Genomic DNA, 24,442 nt, shown 5'->3' with positions numbered 1-24,442 from the left:
CACTCTGAGGACTGTAGAGCGATCTTCTAATGAGTGAAGCATTGCCTGTTGGGGGGAGAGGGGGAGGTTCTAACTTTTATGGAGTTTGTCAAAAGAGCTCTGGTGTTTTATAGAGTGCTATCTGGAAAAGAAACAAGATGAACCCTGTAAACTTTTGATTAATATTTGTTGTAAATAGAAATACAAGTATATTCAGTAAACACTGTTCTGATAAAATGTACCCTTTTCATGTCCCCCACCAATAACATAACAAATAATTAATCAAAACTAAATATTAAATTAAGTTAAATATCCTTAGCTCTTTATACCCACTGAGAATCTAAAATAAGTTCTCACCAAGTGTAACTGGGTCTGCCACCTCCTTGCTGAAACATCAAACCAGTATTCACAGGTGGGAATAGGATTCCTAGGACTGTTCTACAGTGTAATAATTTGATATTAGCTATTAGGGCACTGTGGTGTGCAATCAGTTTTTCCTATTCTTACCTCACAGAGATAATGGGAAGTGCTTTATTTGAGAAACATGTAGTGTAGCTTTCCCTTGTCTGTGAATGTGACAGCACTCTATTTCAGCCTGCCTTCTATCTTTCTGGGGGGGAATCTCTGGAGATGTTTTGTTGAATGTTTCCCATTCAGCCAGCTGCACTCATTTTGGGCATGTGTGTCACTGCCACAAGGGAATTGATAGATGTGAGTGGTGACTGGATCTTACTGCTTTCTCATGTCTTCAATTATATGTGTTGTCTGTTTCATATTGTACTTTTGATGAAAGAAATGTTTGAAAAAGGGAGAAATTAAAATTACAACAAAATTCAATCAGTACCATGAAATCAGGCAGGCACTGAAATTGCATTTTATCTGGCAGTTTGTTGGTCTGGTTTAACAATGAGTTGCTGTTCTTTGAAGACAAAACCTGGCATTTCTGAATTTTTACTCTATAAAAAAATGATTGCATTTCCCCAAAAGCACATGTAGATATTTAGATATTTTTAAGAGTCAAATGATGGTGACCTGCAAATTGTTAAATGGAGCTTCATTTTTTATTGCTTTTTATTGAAATGGTTGAGGAAATTCTGTCATCGCAGTCCATGTTTTCAGTACTCACTATGGCAAGTTTCCACTGAAATAATTATACCCTTGGTGAAGTTTTTATAGGCCTGAAAATCTTGGAGTTGAGAGCATGTTTCTTCTATGCTATATGTTTCTCTTCCTAATGGCATAGTTTGGCACAACTATGAAAATCTTCAGATTTTATGACAGTCTTGAATTTTAGTGAAAGATGGGGGGTTTTTTTTTGTTTTGCAAGTGTTCTCAGTATTTTAATTCATGTTAGAGTGAAGGAATTTGCAGGTGTGGAAACAGCATTAAAAAGCAGAACATTTTCTCCAGTAGAAGCAAGTGGAAACAGCCACATAAACACCTATTCATTATCAACAAGTTTTTAGTGCTTTTTTTCTGCTGATTTCTGATGCAGCTGTTCTTTTCAATTGTTCAATAACTGAACTGAATCAGTATTCTTTATTTTTTCCAACACATACATTCACTTTATTTTATCCCATTAGACTAACACAAGTAGCCAAAGGTAAGGATGAAGATGAAAATAAGTGAAAATACCTCTTTGAGGCAAGCTGGGAAGAAAGTGACTATTTCCATTTAGATTCACACTTTGATCGTAGATCTGTCTATACTTATTTCAATTCCTTACCTAAAGACTGTATGGAGTCTGGTAAGATGCACTTGGGTTGAAGATTGAACTTGTTTATCAATGTCACATCCTTTGCAAGACAGTGACAGGGAGTTCAAGTAAGCTTTTTCTGTTGGTTAACGTCTGTGTGACTACATACAAATGGATCAAGCGGGTGAAGAAGGAATTTTCTTTCTTTTAGTGTTGCCAGTAATTGATTGTTTAAAATCTTCTTTGTCAGTTTAACTGATAACTAGGTCTATTATTTGACATATGAAATTTGAATTGATCACAGCCCACAGAAGTAGAGGCAGATTATTTCTTGGTAGTCCTGGAATAGATAAGAGAGGATATTCACTACTTGTCTTTTTTTTCTTTCCCTTTTTTTTTTTTTTCTTTTCAAGTTTTAGGTTAGCCTCTTGCTTGTTTTGGACATAAAGTAGTACAGTTAATGAAGTTATGTGAGCCAACATAAATATTGATGTTGTAACCCAGGTATGGGTTACCCAAGTATGGTAACCCAAGTATGAAGTACCTCAATGAGTTGAATTGTAGCAACTAAATCAGGAGATCCTATATTTCTGGTGCCAAGAAAACAAATTTGACAGTTATGAGATAAAATATATAAACAAAATGAACAATTATGTATGGAAATGTTTTCCATGAGTGACATTTGCCTTGTCTTAGGTTGCGTTATAATAATGAAGTAGGAATTTCTGTGTACTCAAGAGTCACATTTCATGTAAACTGTACTCTGAAAGTGCTCCTCTGTAACTTTGGCAAAAGCAGTTTTATGCATTCACTGTATTAGATTTGGTCCACAAACTAATTTTAGTCTGGATTTTTGAAACCTTTTCAGTTGTTTAAGAACATTTTTGGGTTCCTTTTTTTTTCTTTTAAGTTCTCTTCCTTTGTCTCTATATATTTGTCTGTATAACACCTGTAATCTCACAAATTTAATTTGCAAGCTTTAAGTTGCTCTATTCAAGTGAGCAAAATACAATTGGACTGAATTAGTCCCTTTTCAGATTATGTAAATGTGAGATAGATATGGACAGTGGATATGAGTTATTCATGTTTTGTGTAATAATTTTCAGTAATACTTGGATTTAAAAGTTGTCAAATCTCTCTGAGATTTGCTTTTACAAAAGCAGAAGCCTCCGTTCCACTCTGGTAGTGATTCAGCACATAAATTGAAAATGAGACTGTAGTCAGTAGGGCAGGTCTTGTGCTGAAGCTCTCACCATTTCCACAGCCTTGTTTTTGATTGGTTAACATTGCAGTCATGGTTTTTCAGGGTGGTGCTCCTTGACAGAATTGGGCAATTTCTGTAGAAATGTTTCTTAATTTCATAATCTGTTAGCATTCATCACATTCTTGCATTAAACTGCTGAAATTAATTTCTTCGGTTTTTTTGTTTGAAGTGTGGGCAATACATATTGCAACTTCTGAATGAGGAATGTATTATGCAAACAATGGCTATTACTGGTCTTCCCTGGAGAATGTTTTCGGACTAATTTTAATGGGAACACCTTTCACTGGATGAATATAGAAGATTTTGAGAAATCTGTTGAGGCTTCTTGACTAGCAGACTCATGCTTCAATTGACTAGTTAGGTCATATGTCAGAACCACAGGAACTGCTTGGAAAATGAATTTATACTTTGTGGTTAGAACCTCCCAAGCAGGTGTTTGTGAATAAGGAGACTGTCCTTTTACTCTTTGTATAATACTCCTAATGCAGAGTCTGTATGATGGGTGCATATATGTGGAATATGGACTGGCTTTTCTGATATTTGATGGCCATAAAGAGCCAGAAGGAACAAGTGCAATGGAACATTAATAATAATAATAATAATTATTATTATTATTATTTCTTCATAATGAAAATTCTTATAGTGGGTTCCTTTGTGTAGATCTATGGTTTTTTTCCCCAAGCAGGTTCTATACAGTTCGCTACAGAGAAAAAGGTAAAGACAAGAAATGGGTTTTCCAGCTCTGTCCAGCTACAGAGACAGTGATTGACAATCTGAAGCCAAATACACAGTATGAATTTGGAGTTAAAGACAACGCAGAGGATAGTATTTGGAGCAAGACTTTGAATCATAAGACAGTCCTCTCTAGTGAGTATTTGACGATAGTTAATCAAACAGCTGCTGATTTTGACAGTTTTTTTCTTCTCTTATTATATTACCTAGAGTAGGATACTGTTCAGGTTTCTATAGTTTAAATGCCATCCATTACTTCCCTAGCAAATCCTTTTAGGAATTGCTGAAACTAGAAATATTTTGTGTTTTAAAAACTGCCACTTACTCTTCTGAAAGCTGTTCTCTTGTCGTTGCAAATAGAGGTTCTGCTGCATGTGGGTAGAACTCTAACAGTGTTTAGTTCAGATACACATCCAGTGTTGAATATGTATATTTATACTTCTGGCTGGATTCTAAGCTTTTTCTTTGGGCCGTGAATAATAAGATGATCAACTAATCAACTAACCTATCAATCATCATCCAACTAATCAGTACAGAGAGTGTATATTTATAATAAATGTATAAGCAGATGCCTATATAGTTTATCAATTGACACAAACAGACACTTCTGTTCTGTTCTAATTTCCTGTCTTGTACCAACTCAAGTTCTTCTCATATAAGAGAAGCATCTCAACCTAAACCAAACATCCTTCACTGTAAATGTTCTTTTTCTCACTGAGGAATATATTAACTACTAGAAACAGAAAGTTCTTTTGCATGTTCCTAGATTTGTTGGATCCACTGGCCAAATTTTCGTTATATACTAAACATGTTGGGAGGGGCTGGGAGGAGAATCTGTTTTCAATTCATGATTTGAGAACACATGAAAGTCATGGCAAATGTTCAGCATTTATTTAATTGACTTTTTTCAGAAGAGATGAAAGTAGCTTACTTCTGACCATCTGACCATGATTTTCTCATGAAGTCAGTGTGAGACTTCTGTCAGTTTTCCCTTGAATTTAGGCAATAGTAAGTTTGGTTCTTTGGAAGTGTTGAGCACTTTGAAAGATTTTTTTCCAACTTAAATGTATCTCTATTGATACTTCTTTAGAGCTGAACTCTTTTTTCTATTTCCCATCTGTTTTGGATGAAACTGTGAAAAAATAGGGTAACGTAGCATGACTCTTGTTTGCACAACTCTCATTGCAAAGGCAGCAGAAAAGTGTAAAGGTGGAAGATACAGAGAAAGTTTGAAGCATCCTGCTCAAATAGAGTAGATGCTGAACAGAACTGTTTCTTGACTTGCTTAACAGCTGTGTCAAAAGAAACTTCTAATACTAAAAAATGAAGATGGAAAACCTAAGAAAAAAATTACGCAGTTTAAATCTGCAGGTTACTTTGTTCATACATTGAGATAAACAAAACCATAAACAAAACAAGAAGAATACATTTAATTTCCTTTCTGTCAAAATGTGGAGAAAAGGCCTTGTAGATGTATTAATGGATCTGGAGTCACAGGACAAAACCTTTTCCATTTTGTGTTTTTATACAAGCTTTTAATTAAGCCTCCTAAATTTTCCTGGATGTTGAAAAAGGTGAATAAATTTGGTTTGCTTTGCTTTAGACAAAACAATTAATTAATTAATTAATTCTGCGTATTTATTTAACTTTCTGTCAAAACAGGTAAAAAAGTAAATGGACAACTCCAGAACATGTACAAATTGGTACCCAACTCCCAAACACAGGTATGCAAAACAGCCTCTTTTTTTTATACCTGATTTGTGTTTCATATGATCAATTTATTATCTGTTACACCAAAGTGAGGAAGAATTGCCAAGGCCACAAATTGCCAATATAGAAAACAATCTGTTAAATCCACTGTATGGAAAATTGTTTAAATGCATGAATTGACAAAATAATTGATAACTGTAACTGAGATGATTTCATACACTTATTCTAGCCTAACAATGATAAAGCTGATGGTTTCCATGTGTGGATTCTAAACTTAAAATTTGCTTATTCCTTTTCAGCAGTCAGGTTTGTTAACCTGTGGTATTTGTTGTGATCATTGAATTTTGGGATAACTTGGTGATGTGATTCTGTAGAGTAATTTTGTATATACTCAGGTCTTCTGAATGAGTCATTCCATCACTGAGTGTTTCCATATGTGAAGCAAGTGTTTGCAGAACCAGAGGAAGCTGGAAAGGGCAATTTAATCAAGCTTGCTAGGTTTTCCATTAAATCCTTGCATGGCTCATAGTAGAATTTTTACCATTTCATCAAAAAATTTGATGATTTTTAAAAATAAAGATATTTTTTCCTCACCTGACTTATTCCATACACACTCTCAAAAAAGCATGGATGCGTTTCATTTGTTCATGGATCCACATACACAGATATTTTTTCTTCCAAGAGCTGAAGTAGAAATAAAAGCTCTCTAGATTGAACCAGCTAGTAAGTTAGTTTTAATATAGAGAAAAATGACATTTTAGTCATCATTTTTGAGCATTACCTGTTCTACTATGAGATTTAATTGGTTTCTTCATATTCTTTTCTTAATTTTTCATCCAAGTGCAAGTTTCAGCATCTATTCTTCTGGAGTTTATTTTTTTGTTCTGCTTTTGATTTTAAGTTCAATCCTGAGGTAGACTATGAGATAACTTCTCAAGAAAAGTTGTAGAAATCCTTCTTACTTCAGAGATTTTAAAGGTTTAATCCATGAATGTTAATTATTACAAGAGAATAACCCATTCTTCACAATTCTGTCCCAGATTTTCCAACTGTTTTCATGGTAGGAAACGGTAATGTATAGTTTCTCATTGTTTGTTTTTCATAGGTCAGAACATGATAAATGGTCTGTAACCATCAGACCTGAAATTCCTTCAGGAATCAAACAAAAATTCATTAAATGCATTTTCTTCTAGGAATAATTAGCTATGCATAGAATCATAGAATCCTTAGGGTTGGAAAAGACCTTTAAGATCCTCAAGTCCATCTGCTAACCCAGTACCACCACTCTGTTTATCATCAAATCATGTCCTCAAGTACCATGTCCACACATTTTTAACACTTCCAGGCATGATGACTCCACCACTTCCCTGGGCAGTCATATCCAATGCTTGATACTCCTTTCTGTGGAAATGAATTTTCCTAATATCTGATCTAAACCTCCTTAGTGCAATTCGAGGTCATTTCCATTCATTTAGGGCAGTAATACTTCAATTATTGCATTACATATAGAGTTAGAGCAGTACAATGCTTAAGTTATTGGAAATATAATTTTGTTGCACATTCAAGAAAAACGTTTTATTTGTGAGTAATATGAATCCAGTTGGTTTGATATTTAGGAGAGTGCTCATCTCATTATGTTGATGAAGTCAACTTTAGTGTTCTTCCCCTTGGTCCCATAAGTGTCTCTAAAGTTACACAGGACAGCTCAAGATCAGATAATTTGTTCTAGGATATGGATTACAAGCTGAGTTCCTTTGTTCCTCTTAGCAAACCCTGTGTGCCAGAACACTGACTGTTATGCTGCTTCTGTGGAAGTACAGATTCTATTTATGCAGGACAAGTCCTGAGAAAGTGAGCTAAAACAGTTTTCCAAATATTTGCACAGCTCAAGTCTGAAAGGAGGACTAGAGCCAACATCTAGTCGTTTTAGTGAGCTTCACAGGGCTTAGCTCCAGAGAAATACTGCTTTATCATCCTCCACAGAAATGTCATGAAACCATTCCACAGATTACTCTGAAAATCCTCTTATCATTCTCACTTTAGTGGTGCAAAAAGCCAAAATGCAGATAGTTTACATGGTTCCTTCAGTTTCCACAGCACTAGGTGGGGTATGTTTCATGGCACGATCAGATCATCGATGCAAAGCCAGAAAGAACGTTATTTAGGCCAAGTTTGTTTGTGCTTTATTCTGCTCCAAAGACACAACTGACTCATATCAGCATCATCCTAACTCTTCTCTGTAAGGACATTTTTAAAGGCTGTTTATTAAAGTAACATTACCAGCCCATCTAGTCATTCTGCCCTTTCAACTTCAGTCACATATCAGCTTGTGTTTCTTTTGGCAGTTTCACCCTTTAAGTTTGTCTAAGCTCCTGGGGCTGTATGAGCAGCAACTAATGAGAGAATGGAAGAAAAGGAGAGCCCTAGGGATGGTCATTCGTTTTCCCTTCAGAAACAATGGGTGGTGGTAGGGCAGAAAGTATTCAGTAGAAATTTATTTCCTCTTCTGTCTTGCTAGGTTCCCCTGGTTTCATAATGTCAGCCAGAGAGGTGGGGTCCTCCCTGATTTTTCCAGCCAAAAAAGACTCTTAACTTCCACCATTTTTAGAAGAAAACCTTCCAGCTCTTCCAAAACTTATTCAAACCAGGTTGACCATGGATTGAGGCTTGAGGAGTCTCTTATGTGTATGCCAGTTAGTCCTGGCTTTTTGAAGTATCAGAAGATAATAGAGAAAGAAAAAACAAGGGTCTCTTAAAGTAATATTGCCATGTACAGTTTCACAGAACATTTGAGAACATTGTAGTCCTTTGAACAATATACTCTATGTATATGGTCAGAAGTTAAGATGCCTGACTTATGGTATAATTTACGTCTCTAATTTTCCTCTGAAAATAAGGAATATCTCATTTGCCATCTTCTTTCATGATGGCAACAATTGTTTTAATAACTAATATTCCTAATGCCTCTATGCTTTATATTCTCTGTCTGAGAAATATGATTCATAGTGCCATTCCTACAGATGATGGACTGATGTTTCCAAAATAGTTTGTCCAAGTAGTAAATTTTACTAGACATAGGAATATCTGTAGTAGTCACTTTTTGGAAACTGAAAATAAAGCTTTGAAAACATAGGTAGATTTTAAGTGCAGCATGTACAGATTTGTGCCGGTGAGCAATCAAATTATAGCAGCTGGGGAAAATGGATTTCATGTCAATTGTTCATTCTTGAGTGAAAAACTAAATTTTTAATGTATTTAAATTTATTTGGCATTTTTCATATTTCTATCATTGTAGCCATCCATTATTATTCAAAAAAGAAAGGATGCTCATGTCAAAATAACAACATTTTACTAGTAGAAAGGCTGATAATAATTATGATTAGAAGTTCTGCAGTAGAGGTACTCAAGTGCTCACTGCAATTTCAGAGATGTTTATTTGATTGTAAGGCTTCTGATCAGAAATACAGTAAAATGAATACCTTCTTCTAATAGATGCATTCCATCCCATTTGTTAGTCACATGAATAGCAGGGCTACTTCAAAACCAGATCATCTGCAGCACAAATTTTTCACTAGAAGACAAAATAGAAATGCAAAACTTGTTAACAATAAAGGAAAAGTAAAGAAGGAAGATGATTTCTATCCTCATATAATATCAATGATTGAAACCTCTACTTAATTTAAGACCATGTTCATGCCAACACAAAACTGTTATTAGGTAGCAGACAGTAATGGCTTTCCTAGAGTAAGTAGGCTCCATCCATTTCCCTAAGGAAAGGTCCATTTTACTAGTGGAGATTGGCCTTGTTCCAGTTTCTTAAACTTTGGTATGTGTTAATGTGTACCCAACAATTGTTTTTAAAGCTTTTCAGAAGTATATAGAATAGAACAAATACAGCTATCCTTAGGTAAATGATTAGCACTTTGTTATCAAATGCTGACTTTTCATGCAAGTGTTCTTACACGTGAAATAGATCAGACATCATAAAGTGCAAAATTAACATTATCTGATTCTGATTTGAGCAGAATGTATATATAGCATGGAAGGTGATTGTCAGAGTTATTTTCTTTCTTTTAGCTCAGATATAACTAAAAAGAATCCCCTTTTAATATATTTAGCATTTTTATATTGCTAACATTACATTCTACCTTCTCTCATCACTTGAGCATATTATTAAGCTTTCAGAATTTTTTCATAATACTTATCTTTGGTATCAACTGTTTTCCTTCTTTTAATAAATGAGTGGTTCGTTCATACTTTTTTTGTGGTATCAATATAATTGAATATTTGCATTTAGGAAAGGAGTAATCTGGGTCAAAGAGAAGTGAACAGCAGAAAAGTCCAAGTATTTAGCATAAAACTGTCAGAAGCACGTGGGTGGCTGACCACTTGTGCTTTGGAAACAATTCCACTAAATAAAATTACTCTGAGCTAATCTACTTTAATCAGGCTATGCACCCAAGAGTGCTGATCATTTACAAATGTGCACCTGGTTCTGGAATAGTTTATTTTCTAAATAAAGTATTCCTAGGAATATATTTGTATCCTGAGACCAAACTGTAATTGCATGTTTAGATGTTTTGCTGTAGTTAATAATCAGCTTTTTTTAGCATTCTGGACTAGTCCCCAGTGAGTGCTCTAGAGATTCCTTAGAGAAAAAAGGATTGGGGTTTCCTAAGGTCTCAGATACTGTGTTTTTATGAAGCAAAACATCTCAAGCTGAAAGAAGGAGATCAAAATGCAATATTACCCTGCTAGCCTGTGGGAACTGAAGCAATAGTGTAACCATCAGGGACCAGGGCCAGAGCCATATCCAGTGTTAACTTGGGACAGGCGTGATATTGGATTAGAACCCTCTATTTTTATTATTCAGTTCAATTGCAATTATGGCAGTTATCCCAAGGCACTTCATTTCTCTTTTTTTCTTTTTTTTTCAGATTATATTTAGTGATAATAAGAAGTTGGTCCCTGTCACAATAATCAAACAAAGTAAGTTTGTGTATTTTTTAAAAATTTATTCTTATATTCTGCAAGAGTTATTTGAGATGGAAATGAGTGTCAGGGTAATGGGATGGCCTGCAGCTGGCCCCATAACAATGTAGGCATAGACTGTCATTTTCACCCAAACTGATATGCCAGGGGAAAGAGATGCACAATTAAGAGACGATGTAAAGGAAACACTGTTTGCAGTCTCTTAAACTGAATGTAAATGCAGAAAATATTAGAATGGTGTTCTCATCTGCAAATATTGAGGAAAGGTTTTTAGAATGCTGAGGCTTGTTCTAGGTATGCTTTTATTTCTTATTTTGAGTTTTTTAAAGTTAACTTCTAATATCCCTGTGTTGTCTCCACAGTTATTCAAAATCGGACGCAGACAAAAGTACCAGATAGTTCTTCTCTCCCAGGAGCAATATTAGGTGACTAGAAGACATCTGTGTAATTTTTATTAACCCTGGTTGAAACTTAGAATTGTGCAAATTTAATTTTCTTGATCTTAATAGTTTTTTCCTTGCATGTCAAAGGGTATTTTGCAGCTGGTTCAGATAGTACTTGTTACATTTTATGGTGGTACAGATGTTTCAATAATGTTGTCGCTTAAGTGAAATAGAATAATTTTATTGTCATTGTATTTAAATGAAGACACTGTCACTGGTTAAGCCAAGGACTTCTTTCATATTTCAAGTGAAGTTCTATGGCAAAGATCTTGTTGAGATGAGGTTTTGTTCTTACTGGGCATTTAAGGTAGCACGGTAACATCCCATCTACACTCACACACCTGATATATTAGACTATAGTGAACTTGCAAATAGAATTTGATATTAATCTCAGGCCATAGGTGTTTCCCTCCAAGCCATTCAGTTTCATGCTTTATGTTCTTGTTTGACCTATAAGAATACACAATATTGTCTTATAACATAGAAACAGGAAATAGTCTGTCATATAGTGCTCAGTGTGGTGAACTGCTGGTCTGCCTGAATTAGCCATGAAAGGCTTACTGCACCATGCACCCTGAAACCAGTTTATTCCTGGATTTAGTGTGGTGTTTAGTCCTTTATATATGGAAATATTTTCTATACCTGCATAATTTTGGCTTAAGTTTTCTTGGTGTGAGTTTCAATGTATTGATGTGAATCAAACACACACATACTAACCCAGTTTGGTGTTGAGCCTACTTGGCCCACCAGACAGAATGTCACAGTATCTGTGATGCTGCAGTATTCCAGGATTGTGTGTTCCAGTATTGAATGATTTCCAACTCTGATAAATACTGAAATAGTGGTAATAGAAGAAGTGGTATAAAGAGGGAATAGCACCAATGGGAGTGATAATTACTGGATAGAACAGACTGATTTCCCAGATACTCAGACTAAACTCCCAGTGGTTCACTAGTAGTTGCTCACATATCTTGGAAGGCAGACTGTGGTCTTTCATCTCCTCTGGAATTAATGGCACACCTTTTTCTCTGTAGTGCACCTTATTGTTCCAGGTCTCAATGAAAGTCAGCAGAAACTTCCTCCTCTCCTGACAATAGATGACATACCTCAAGCATCCAGGAAAAAACTGGGTAAGAAGAAATGCCAGACAAATGAAAATCACTGAAAGCCATTTTGCTCTGTGAAAATAATGATTCACAAGTCATTAAATCATTGGTGTACATTTTATTTTTACATTATGTTTTAATGCGTAAACCAAAACTAAAAATGTGTGTGTTTAACAAAACTAACTGGATGCTTGTACTGACTTGGCAGTGAAAGTTCTTTGGGTCCTAAAGGTACTCAGCTTTCCACATTTATCTGTGTTGGCTTACTTTGTCAAACTGAAGTGGGACAGAAATAAATCTGTGGTAGCAGAGAGCAGATATATCTTTGTAATTACTCTCTAATGTCCGTCCTCTTAGCTAAGAATGAAACTGGAATATGGCCCGCTGAATCCAAAACACCAGAAGTTCAAGAAATCTCCGCACAGTCCCTTCCAGGTAATGAAAAGTCTGTTTTTAGAAACTCTGTGGAATATCTTTGCCAAATACATAAACTAAAGTTAAACCCATCTTTGCACTGCTTAATGTACAGTTAAAATAGTAGTTGGAAAACAGGAGGATAATGTAGATGAGTTAGCAAGGAGTGGTAGATGTGGATAAAAATCTGACTCTAATTTTGGAGGAAAGTTTCAGATGATACAATTGCTAGGTTTATAAAACCACTTAGAACCATATCTTTGTGAGGTGATTAATGCCTTGAAATTGTGGAAAATGGCAAAATGAGTTTTTCATCTTTTGACGCACCTTTAGATACTGACTTTATTGAAATATATGAAGAAGAAAATTAAGGATAAGAACGTGTTTGTGTGAAATGGATGCATGAGGTTTGGATGGAACAGTGACAAGCTCTATTTCAGGGGTGCAGAGGATGACATCATAATCTTCCATTTCAGTTCAGTTCTGAACACATTAATCTTAACCACGCTCTCCCAGTGGACTTACCGGTCCTATTAATGTAAATATATGGGAAAGCAATATAACATCTGATCCTAGGCTATGTGTCTGTGAAATGTATATTAACTTGTATATTTGGAAGACTGAAAATTTTTGTCATCTACTCATGACTGAAAAAATATCACTTATTTAAAAGGGCGTAGTCTGATGCTGATTTCAACTGTTCAAAAACATAACATGAAATTTTAAATATTGCAAGATTTGCTGCCTCCATTTGCTTAGGAACCAAATTAGTGTTACATGGATGGACTACTTTATAAACTTGTATGACAGTTACAGTCCTATATTTTAATATTTTCAGCCTGAGGGGAACAATGATTGGAAAGAGCTGAATTGTTCAGAACCAAATGATGAGGATTAACTTTTCACCCACTTTATTGACTCACATTTCAGAATTGTTTAAGAAGGCATATGCCCATCTTCATTTTCTATAGTCTGACTCTAATCCTATAGCTGAGTCTGAAGTCTTGATTCTGCTGTCACAAGAGACAATAGTTGGCTTCTGCCAACTTCTTTTGCTGAAAGAAAGAAGGAATGCTTGAACAGTGCCTAGAATTCAAAATTAGAAAGGAATTTGAGGAAACAATGACCAAAGGTGTGCTTTGATTTGGTTTAGATATATTATGTGATTTTGCTGACATTATCCTATCTATCAAGTATTTCCTGGCTGGATGAGGTGGTGTAGCATGCTGCTTCTTTGGCATCACACAACTCATGCAGATACTGCCCTTAAATATGATTGTGTTTATTTTATTCCTTAAGTACATAAAAATTGCTATGCTTAACCTCATCATATCATCTTAGTCTTAAAAAAACCAGACTAACAAACCTTCCCAAAGAATACATAGGCAATTAAAAAGGGGTAGGGTAAAGAAATGCAGCAAACCATGTAATCATTGACAACAATCTTTCAGACTCATTAATCCATCCTTTTTTAAAATTCTTTTTCCGTTTGAAGAATGTTTGAAGAATTTTATTTTCTACTTAATAAATAAGTGTATTTGCCAATTTCTACCCCTTCATTTCTGCAAAACTTTCATAAGGCTAGGTCTTTTCTGTTCATACTAAATATTAGGAGGGGAAAAAAAGATGCTTCTTCACAAGAATTTATTATCAAAGGATGCATTGAAAATGTGTAGATGCTTTTTAGAAAGCCGTATGGAGCCTTTTTTGGTTGTTTGATTGGTTTGTTTTCTCTTACAGTTTGAGCTCTCTTGTGGCATTAAATTTTGTGGCTATTTTAGTATATTATTTACCTTGTTTAAGTAACTGGTATTTCAGAACAGGCAATCTGCAAGTATATTTTCTAGCACTTTACCTTTTTTGTGAAATTAAGGAATGAATACACTTATATGACTGGCTTTTTGGCAGAATCCAAGTCCTCAAATCCCAGCCCTCAAGCTTGCATTAATCTAATCAGAATACATCATTCCTTGCGATGGAATGTATTGGTCAGTCAGCTAAACAGTGTGAAATGTGGCACCTGGGGAGGAGAGCATTGGTTCATTCCATTTTCTCTCCTTTGAGTTCTGTAATTATATTTATGTACCAGCACGTAGAAATTCTGACCAAAACCATTGTTATGTCTAGACATAGCACAGAAGTGTATGTTTATGAAGCTGGAGAGTGTTTCATTATACTGGCAATAATTGGCAAGTCTTGTCCTTTTTTGTAACAATTTAGAACCCGTTTGTTACAATTAAACACATTCTTATTGCTGTCACAGCAATAGTTACTGAAATATTTAGAAAAATTTTCATCTTCCATTTCAAGTTTCTTTTTTTTCCCTTCCATTTTTTTTTCCTGTGGTTACCATTCCTTTCAGATATTATTTGTTGATCTCAGCACCAGTGTCTCATATTAAAGTAGGAGTATGTCACACTTTTTACATTAAATAATGTACCCATTATGTTTACAGTATTTCAATTAAAGAAAAAGAAAAAAAGAGAACATCAGGAAACCGGGAAGTGAAAGTGAATCCTTTAAAAGAAAAATGTACTTTGAGTGTAATTCTGTCTTGCCATGGCATATGGAAAAAATAGCTTGAATACTTCAGCATTTTAGCCAGACTTTTATGAGTAACTTCAGTAAGAGATTTGAACACCAAGCTTTTGTAAGAGTTGCATTTGAGAGGCAGTTTAATATATAGGCATAATTAATTGAGTTTAGCAATAGGATCTACTTCGTTATATTTCGTTCAGGCATCGCTATTTGAAAAATCATACTGGATTCTTTGAGTAAGGCACAATAATTACTTGCTGTGGAAGGCTTAAGGACTGGTGCCAGCCTGGTAACAGAACATTGATTTAAAAGGAGCTCTGTGCTGTAGCAGCTGTTGTGTCATCAGCCATGCTAGAAGGGAAGAAAGGAGCTCCAAGTATTTCAGCACACAGTCTATCTGAAAGGCTCTGTGAGCTGGGCTGCTCTTGAATTGCACTGGCTCTTTATCAAAGGGTGTGTTTTGTGATGTGACACAGTTTAGTGACTTTTTCTCACGTATTTGTCAGCCAGGCATCCCCTCATTTTCTTAATTTCAATCCTCCCCTCCCTTGGCATGCATTTCCATGGAAATACTTGTTAGTAAGTTCTTTCATTCTTTGTTTTTGCCAGGCTTGTTACAATATTTTCCACTCAGGCCTAATTTATTCTTAACACAACAGCACAAATCTGTGGTGCTTTCCTCAATCTTTGAATTTTTGTCTAATATAGGTCAAACTAATGCTACAATTCTTTTCTCTGCTAAATGGGTCTTTCTATTAACTTCACAGGGCTGTTGAAGCCTACCAACACTTAGAAATATGAGAACATTAATCGAAGGCATGAAAGAACTAGGTTTTTTGGTTGTTTGGTTGTTTTCGTTCTTTCTTTTTTTTTTCTTTTTTAAGCTAGTTATTTCTTTATTGTAGGGGTCATACCACAAATTTAGTGAATTAGATTTGTGAAATACAGAATAGGCTTGAAATAAAAAGTGCCACCTGGGAATCCCTTAACTAGGGTTCATGTTTATTTGAAATAACTCCTTTTATGCCATGTTTCCCAAGTTCTGTTCCTCCTGTCCTCCTGCTGGGTCCTGAAGAGTTCGCCTTGTGCTCATGTAATATGTGAGGAGTGAGATTATTGTTTTCATCAGAATCTCTAAATTCCAGTTGTAGATAAAAAAAGGGTCGGGAAAAATTGGAGGAAACACATTTTAAGAAAGGTTGCCTAAGTGCATTCTTGCTCTATTCCATGTTCTAATAGTAAAATAACTTGGTTGTGTTAACTGTTTTCTTTGTAGACAGCCTTGAGCCATGACATTAGGCTGTACATTTGCCTGGTGCCCTGGAGTAGTCAGAGGCATTTCTCTTTTCTGCAATTTAGCTTTCAGAGCCTAAACTTTCTGCTTTGTGTATCTTTATTTAACAAAAATATCTGCCTTTGTTTCATGCCATCCTGACAATGTTCTGTGCAAAACTGAGAGCTTGGTTTATTTTGTTCTACTTCTAGGCATGCTTGTCCAGCTTGCTTGGCTAATTTAGCTGACAAGACACGTTTCATTTGAGTGTAAACCATCTGATGCTCTAAAAAAAAAAAAAATCCAAAGCATAATGAGCTTTGTGTTTGTTTTCAGCATGGGATTGTTTGAGGGTTTTTTTTCATTATTACATCTCACCAATAGGAAATGTTAACTTTTGAACTGCTTATGAGGTAAAGGTTTGTTAGCTGTTGCTTCAGTGTTTCTTATGAGTGGATTTTCTCCTGTAAGTTTCATAAAGAGAAATTGCTCTACCTTCTCTGGACAATAAAATCCTCCTTGCACTGATGACAGTAACAGGAACTATAACTGATTTAGAAGTTGAACTGAGTTCTAAGAAGGCAGCATCTGTAAAGATTGCACATTTTGTGGCACTGAAAACACCATACTCCAAACTAGAAAATACTGTAGTTGTTGTAACTGCAATAGCATCTCAGTCCCACTATTTAGAATATGAGAAACAGCACATATTTTCTTTTCCACTACATGAAATAAGAAGCTAATAAACCTCTATTATAATTTCTTGCTTGGAGCATGTTCAGTAGATTGTGAAAAAAGCTTGGAGAGCAAGCAGGAAAAACCAAACTGTCTTTGTGTCTCAAATAGAAAGTGATCTTTTATTAAACTAATACTAAAACTTTGTGCTATATTGATGCCAACCATCAATATTAAAGATCTTCTATAAATACCAATGTGTGTTAAATACTGTGCAGTTTGCTGTGTGGAAGGAATTAATGCTCTTGTCTCATTCAGGGCTGAGACCTTATCATTCTGTGTTCTGTATCCATGAGCTTTTCCATTTTGCAATCTTAGATGGCCAATTCTGTGTACTGTATGACTGATTAAACACCTCTGGGATCTCCAGCAAGATGCAGAGGAATGATATGATCTTGACTTACCATTGGTACTAATTGCTACGTGAAACAGCTGGCAGAGTATAATTATGAAGTAGTATATTAAAATATGGCCAGCAATTCTGCTTAAGTACATTTAATGGCTGTTTATTAAACTGCACATGTTTTACTCTAAAAACCTAGAATATGAGGAATTAATGGAAATCAAAACCTATTCTATTATTACTAGAAAAATTAAAGAGTTGAGGTATTACAGGAAAGTATTTGTTATGTTCCTGAAAATTTTTATCTTAAAATATTTAAAATTATTCTGAGTAACAGGGAAAATATTTGCAAATACACTTTGTAATGTAATGGATCGTGTTTATAATCTATATCATAATGATTTAAGAGTCTGTAATAGAAGTACAGTGTGAGTTTCTGACCTTAACTTTGCTCTCCATGACTTATGTTTTCTTTTGTTAAAATAAAACTGCAGCAAAATAAATCCAAATCATATGGATTTCACATCTGAAAACAAAATTCAATATTAATCATGGTGGAGTTGACCTGCTGTAAAAATCACTCTAATCATGTGACATAAAATGGTGGTAAGAAAAGCAGCAGGCTTTGGGCAGTGTATAAAGAAATGTTTAGAGGGATTTTAAATTACATTAAACTTCCTTCTTTTAGCTCAGGCCAAGAAAACACCTGGACCTGAAGAATTTAAATCAACGCCTGAACCCAAATTCGTGCAAACTCAAAATATACCGGGTAACTAATTTTGCTGCTTTTTACATTCTTTCTACATTAAATGCTCCAGCAGAATTTTTCTACTACTTGCTGCAACCTCTTTTTGTTGGCTCCAAAGGAAGTCCTGATTAAAAGGTTCTGATTCCTTTTGCGATTCCAGTGACTAATGCTGGAATGAATTGTAAAGCAGGATGCACCTACTTCTGCCTGAACTGTGGCTTTCACAGATTTGACTGCATGATTCAATTTGATTTTTCAAATTAATGGTTTCTCTCTATGTGATCTGCATGGTTGGCATAACATAAAATTTCCATCTGTAAAATTGACCTCAGTGATAGAATTGAAATAATTACCTCCTTGATTTTCTTCTGATTACAGGTTCATTTAGGTAACATCAACAGCAATGAACAAGAAAAATTTTATATTGCATGTGATGGGGTATAATTATATTTCCCTTGAAGGAAAGAGAAGTTCTACTGATTTTTTCATTTTTTGTCTCTATGTTGTATGGTTAGTTTTGCGATTTGGTGTAACAATTATTTAATCCTGGCTTTCAGAATTCTAAATTCTCTAAAGTTGACTTTATTGCTTGTACTTTATTCCCTGAGCCATACAAAATTATGAAGACAAATCTAAACTTGAGGTTATGCTTATTTTATTTTTTTAAACTTTGCTTAGATTTTTCTAAAGCACAGCTGGCCTGCATACAGGAGGATGTATGATAAAGGGAAGGACCAGGAATGTTTGCAGGACTGAAATGCTGATCTTCAAATGAAGATGACTTCCAATGCTTCTCAATAAATGTATTTTACATAGTCCTATTTTTACATGTTAAGGTCTTACTCTAATTTTTTTCTTTTTCATTTACATTTGACAGCAGAGTTCCAGGATTTACTGAAGTGAAACCATCAGTCAATCTAATTTCATTTTAACTTTTAATCAGCTTTTTTTGACCATACTCAACTTCCCTTGGTTTTGTTATGTTTCAAATATTAAAATATGAAAATTAATCAAGATGGATCATTGATTAATTTTAAACTAGGTGCTTATAGTTACTGACAAATATTCATTAACAAATCCCCATAATTGATAGATCTTTGTTTAACAGTTAGGGGAAAGAGCTACTTCCTGTATATTCCACATACCTTTCTAAATGACAATTTATGTGGGTTTTTTTCTAGGTTGGAACTACTGTTCTTTTTAATTAAATATCATTGTTTTCAGGAGTGAGTGGTCCATAAGGCAAATATAAATCATGGTGTGCCCTGTAGTAGTCTTAATCAAGTAAAGTTTTGGTTATTTTTTTTATCATAGCTTCTAATGAAATACAGCTACTTCCTTCTGGATCCAGAATCCCTGATGCTCCAAAAAGTCCATTGACAGAACTGGGTAATTACTTTCTTTGTAAATTTGAGTAAACTTTTGTGAAAAATTATCTTCACAAAGCTTGCCAAAATAAGAGATATAACGTAATTAAAACAGCAACATGCAAAATTCTTATATTCTACCCTTTTCTGTGGTGTTTTGCACACGCTTTCATTACATGACTGGGCCCTAAGCTCAGTGCTTTGATGCTTGTGTTGGTGATGAGTGGGGATGTTTCAGCAAGTTGTGAGCATCTGGCGTCCTGTGCTGGGATGAATATGACGTTTGTGTTGGTCCTTTCCAATTCTTTCTCCCTCTTTCTTTCTCCCTCTTTCTCCCTCTTTCTCTCCAGTTGATGAACATCTCAGATATGAATTCACAGTATAGGGTGCCATTTGTGTATGTTAGATACTATTTCTGTGGTCTTGTTACCCTAAACGCAGTGTTGTTCAGCTCCACGTGTGCAGTTTTTACAGCTGCCATTGCTGAATGGTTTGTGGGGTGCCCTGCTGAGTGGCAGGGGGTGTCCAGTGCCAACCCCAGTCCCCATCTCTTACCATCTTGTGCCTCTACTCCTCTACATTGTACCCTGTGTCTCCCTTTCTCAAAACCTCTGTTTTCATAACAGGTCTATGTTTTCTCTGTGTTTGTGTTAGTCATAAATATCTCATTCTACCAAAACAATTGTTTGTTGCTGCTTTCTTAACAGGTCTTACTAGTTCTAGCTAGTTACTTGGAGTGCCCTTGAATCAGATTAATTTATATTTCATTAAGCGTTAGTCAAAAAGTTATCACAGAATGGTGCTGGCTTATTTAGATGACATACTTTTGCTTACTGTAGTATTCCAAATTTTAAAATAATTTTCAGGAACATCTCTTGGTTCTTGAAATGCATATTTGAAGCAGATTCTCAAGAACATGAAAATAGTCTTCACAATTTGGTCTTAATTTGATAGATTTTTTTTTGACAGCTCTTTTCCAGATACGTTTGAGGGAATGGGGAGAGACATTTGCTTTCCCAGTACTGAAAGGCATTTTGTTAAATCCAGTTAAAGGCAGCATTGGACAGAGGGAGACATGGTGATTTAAGAACCTATTTGCTATAAATGTAGCTGAAAAACTGAAAATTATTAGGGATATGAAGTATTCTTTTCTTTCTGAAAAAAAGGGAATAATAATCCAATCCTATATTTGTCTCAATGGTAGAGGTAGAATAACAGCAACAGTTGAGGAAAAATATGTGTTTCATTCAAGTATTTACTCCAGTTTTGTTTCATGTCCTCCATTCCTGCTGAATAGTTTCACTTGGCAAAAGTGGGATTTCGTTATGAGGCTAGGCCTAGTCACTGGGTCAGCTGGAGCATCTGTGCTCCCCATGAAGTCACTGCTGAGGTCAAAGATATTCTGTGAGAGTGAGGAGGTGATTATACAGAGGAGATTTCTCTGCACTGTGCCTCTGCATGCCTTGATCACCTGCTGTCATAAAATCAGCAAAGAAAGCAAAATTTAATTCATGAAGTTCAACTGCATCTGACCTGTATTCTCCCTAGTTCTCCTGAGGAATTTTTTCTTTATTTTTCTATCCTGATTGTGCTAGAGGAAGATCACTCCTTTGTTTTGTAAACTTCCTGTGTGGCCAATTTTGAACTCAAATGTTTTTGGAAAAGATAGCTTTGTTAACATGCCTTCAATGTTCTGATGCCTTCAGGAGATCTCTCATAGTTCTTACTGGATGTAAATGGATCAATGGAAGCTTTTGCCAAAAGCTATGAATCATATGTCTTTTGTTGGTAGTATTTTCTTCTCTATAAATATAGAATAAAATGGCTCCATTTGCAAGGGACCTACAGTGATCATCTGGTCCAGTTGCTGAGTCCAGCTATACCAGGATAGTAACCCAGGATACAAATTGTTAATGTGATGAGATGGATTGAAAGTAAATTGGAAAGCAGATCTAATATATGAAATAAAATCCTGTTCACTTTTTGGCATATATTCATATTGCCTATACTAGAAATGAACTCTACACCTAATTATTTGAATGGGGGCTTTTACCAGAAGGAATAGTACTTACTGGCCAGTACACACAGCTGAGTGGGATCTGTGTCCTGGAAGCAGGACAGGAGTGCAAAACCTGCACATGGTGGAAGCTTGTTCATGATGAACTTTAGGTAAGAATGCCCAGTCCCATCTTGACTCCATTTTCATCAAAACACACTTCCAGTTATCCATACTTCAAAGTGAAGTAAGCAGAAGGTCTTTGTAGTAGTCTTCATTACAGATAGCAGATAATAGGTGTTGTTTACTAACTTTCATGATTATTTCCCTGAGTTCATTGTACTACTCTTTTCTTATCTTTTTCCATTGCAACTCCTTTAAAAATAGTTATACGTAATGCAACAGTGACCAGTTTACAGAGACCTGCAGGTGGTGTGACTATCAAATGTGTTGGGTTTGGGCTGTAGCTGCCTCGCTGTGAATAAAATCCTCTTAACGAATAAGGATTCAGCTTGATTAGATAATGTATACCCAAACATGAATGGGATAGAAATTAATGGAATGAAGGGATATTCAAACCAAACAAAAACTTACTGGTTACAGTTGAAAAATTATATTTTTTTTTATCACTTGAAAGGAGAGAGTCTGTCTTGGAATGATAAAATTTTGTTTCATGTTTGCTCTTAGCTACTCAGAGTCCAGCCTTGAAATCCTTATCTCCACCTTCTGCAGAAACAAGAGAGATGGAAATGGGTAATTAGCAGATTGGTTCCATGATTTTTTTTCCCATTATCTTAGCATCATGTCAATCTGCAAATATTAGTCATGGCTACCAACACTCACAGAGAGCTGCTTATTCACCATTCTTGTGTCTGTGTAACTGCCTGAAAAATGTATTTGTTGTCAGCTTAAAAACTGCTTAAAGACGGTGTTGTCACATCTCGTTGTTACCTTATTTCTTTTGGTATAGCTGCAGTTCTTACCCTGAAAAATTAATGAGAATATCCCTTGCTGGTCAAAGTTCTTTCACGCATGTGGAACTTGCATTCCAAGGCCAGAGACCTTTATTTCCAGCCATCACCTCCCATTGTCACAGCCATTGTCTCATGTCTCACCTGGGGCCATCTGCCATCTTGCTCAGCTTTGCATTGGCATCATCTGGAGCAGCACAGCCTTCACTCAGCTGTTTGATGCTAATCCATCAAGTCACAGCTCCCTCAGCATTTTAAGCTTAGATTCTTTTTTTCAGCTTTTGAGGAAAAACAGACTGTTCCTTCAGGATCCAAACCATCTGGTACCATAGAAGTGCAACCAACCCCATCCGGTAATGGTTTCTCGTAAGGGTAATCCTCCTGATAGCTGGGAATGTTTGGAGGAGACATAGTGCCTTTTGTTAAATAGTTTGTTCAGTTGGACACAAATGAAGAATAACTGTAGGTATGAAAGTGCTGCATCAAGTGTCAGATCCCTTTATGACATCTTATATGAAATACTAAGCTAGCAGCTCAGAGGTTTTTCCATGTTTGGAAACAGCATGTAATTCTTAGTTTTAAAATTAAATTTGACTTACTGTAAATACCAAATTTAAACAGGACTGTCTACACCTGAGTTTCATAAGTAGAATATCTTGATTTGCTGAAGGATTCAGAGTCATAGAGATGAATGGAAACTGAAGAAATTCCAACATATTTTGAAATTGTAGCTCTTATTTTAGCTTTTCTGTATAAACATAGACATAATTCTGCCCAGATTTCTAAACTGGCACTATAAAAACATATCACTGAAGATTTTTAGTTGGTCCTTACAAAATTTCTATTATGTGTTCCTCTTATTTTGTAGATGTTATTTGCCTGGGGCAACTGACAGTTTTCCAAAAGAAATTGAAATGAAAGCCAGTTGGAAAGATTTAATTTCATTAGCATGCCAATAGTGTAATGCCTGATGCATATGGTTTTGGAAGAAATTAACATTGAAGGAAGTCCATTACTGAGGGGGAAATTGATTACAACTGTTAGCCATTCACAGGTCTGACAAAAGACAGTTTTTATGTTTCATTTGGTCCCGTTCCTGTTTTGTCATCCTTTTTCCTTCTCCAATTTCAGCACCAGGATATCCTCCTTCCTGATCCTAGAAATAAATTCCATGCAGTCCCACTTTGCTACTTTTTATTTATAATGTGTTCTCCTATTTTGAACAGCCTTGTACTTCCCATTTTTAACTGTATATTTCACTTTCTTTTTGTGTGATTCTGACAACAATTTGGTCATTAATTGCATTATGTATATGTGCATTAATGCATGTTTTTGGAAATAATTTTCAAGTCCCACTTAATCAGTTATTATACATTTCAGAGTCTACCTTTCTGTGGAACATAATGTGTTAAATATTACCCAGATGTTTCATCAGCTCATGAAGGAATACAGTGCTGTTGCAGAATGTTTTTTATCACTTCAAAACAATACAGCATTATTTTTCCTTTTATTTTCCAGCTTCGCCTGATTTTCTTCATGTTACTTCTACTCCCCAACCTTTTGTCTCTTCAGAAATACCAGGCACTGGTAAATTATAATAATATTCTTTCAGAAGCATACCCTCTTGATTGGTTGGTGCTGAAAAGGTCATTGCTGCTTCCATGTTGATGACTTCAGACAGCTATTGCATACTGCTTGCCTAGGGTGTTGGCCTACATCTTATTTTCTCAAATCCTGTATCAGCATCCTCATTCCTGGGATCAGACAGAGCACAAGCTTAAAGCAAGTGTGCAACAGAATAATGCAGATCAAAGAGGTGTGTCAGGAAAAGATTTAAATTTTGCAAGGCTTAAGGGTGCTACAGTCAACTAAATTATGATACTCTTTTGTGGTAATTTTTTTTGTCTCTTTCGTCTTGTGAATTTTTGAATGTACATACACGGTTTGCTGTGATTTTTCCTAGCTATTGTCTTTAAATAAGAAAGTCAACACATCTAAGGCCAGACCTTTTCAACTAAGCTACACTTTGAGTTATATATTTGGGGATAGGATATTTTCCCTGTAGCCTTAGGTGTGTGAGGATGCTCAAGTGTTTTAAGCATTGGTTGGGCAGGATGAAGTTAAAAGGTGAGGAC

At 35.4% G+C, this 24,442-nt stretch overlaps 1 protein-coding gene across 26 annotated transcripts in view; it reads left to right on the top strand.

The window, feature by feature from the left end:
• The window catches only part of ABI3BP (ABI family member 3 binding protein), a 140,022-nt gene that overhangs the window by 37,968 nt on the left and 77,612 nt on the right, over positions 1-24,442 (top strand). For 23 of the 26 annotated variants that reach the window (XM_085072113.1, XM_085072081.1, XM_085072043.1 and 20 more), the window contains exons 5-15: positions 3,625-3,806; positions 5,334-5,395; positions 10,319-10,370; positions 10,736-10,798; positions 11,851-11,946; positions 12,280-12,357; positions 17,914-17,994; positions 19,288-19,362; positions 22,024-22,089; positions 22,586-22,660; positions 23,826-23,894. In XM_085072113.1, the coding sequence (XP_084928239.1) occupies positions 3,625-3,806; positions 5,334-5,395; positions 10,319-10,370; positions 10,736-10,798; positions 11,851-11,946; positions 12,280-12,357; positions 17,914-17,994; positions 19,288-19,362; positions 22,024-22,089; positions 22,586-22,660; positions 23,826-23,894 (899 nt within the window). The remainder of the gene's footprint in view (positions 1-3,624; positions 3,807-5,333; positions 5,396-10,318; positions 10,371-10,735; positions 10,799-11,850; positions 11,947-12,279; positions 12,358-17,913; positions 17,995-19,287; positions 19,363-22,023; positions 22,090-22,585; positions 22,661-23,825; positions 23,895-24,442) is intronic. The other 3 variants (XM_085072103.1, XM_085072099.1, XM_085072150.1) reach the window with 3 other exon arrangements.

Source organism: Lichenostomus cassidix, chromosome 1, assembly GCF_008360975.1.
Source record: "Lichenostomus cassidix isolate B80296 chromosome 1, HeHo_3.0, whole genome shotgun sequence".
Taxonomy (NCBI): Eukaryota; Metazoa; Chordata; class Aves; order Passeriformes; family Meliphagidae; genus Lichenostomus; species Lichenostomus cassidix.
This window is presented reverse-complemented; position numbering and strand designations above follow the sequence as displayed.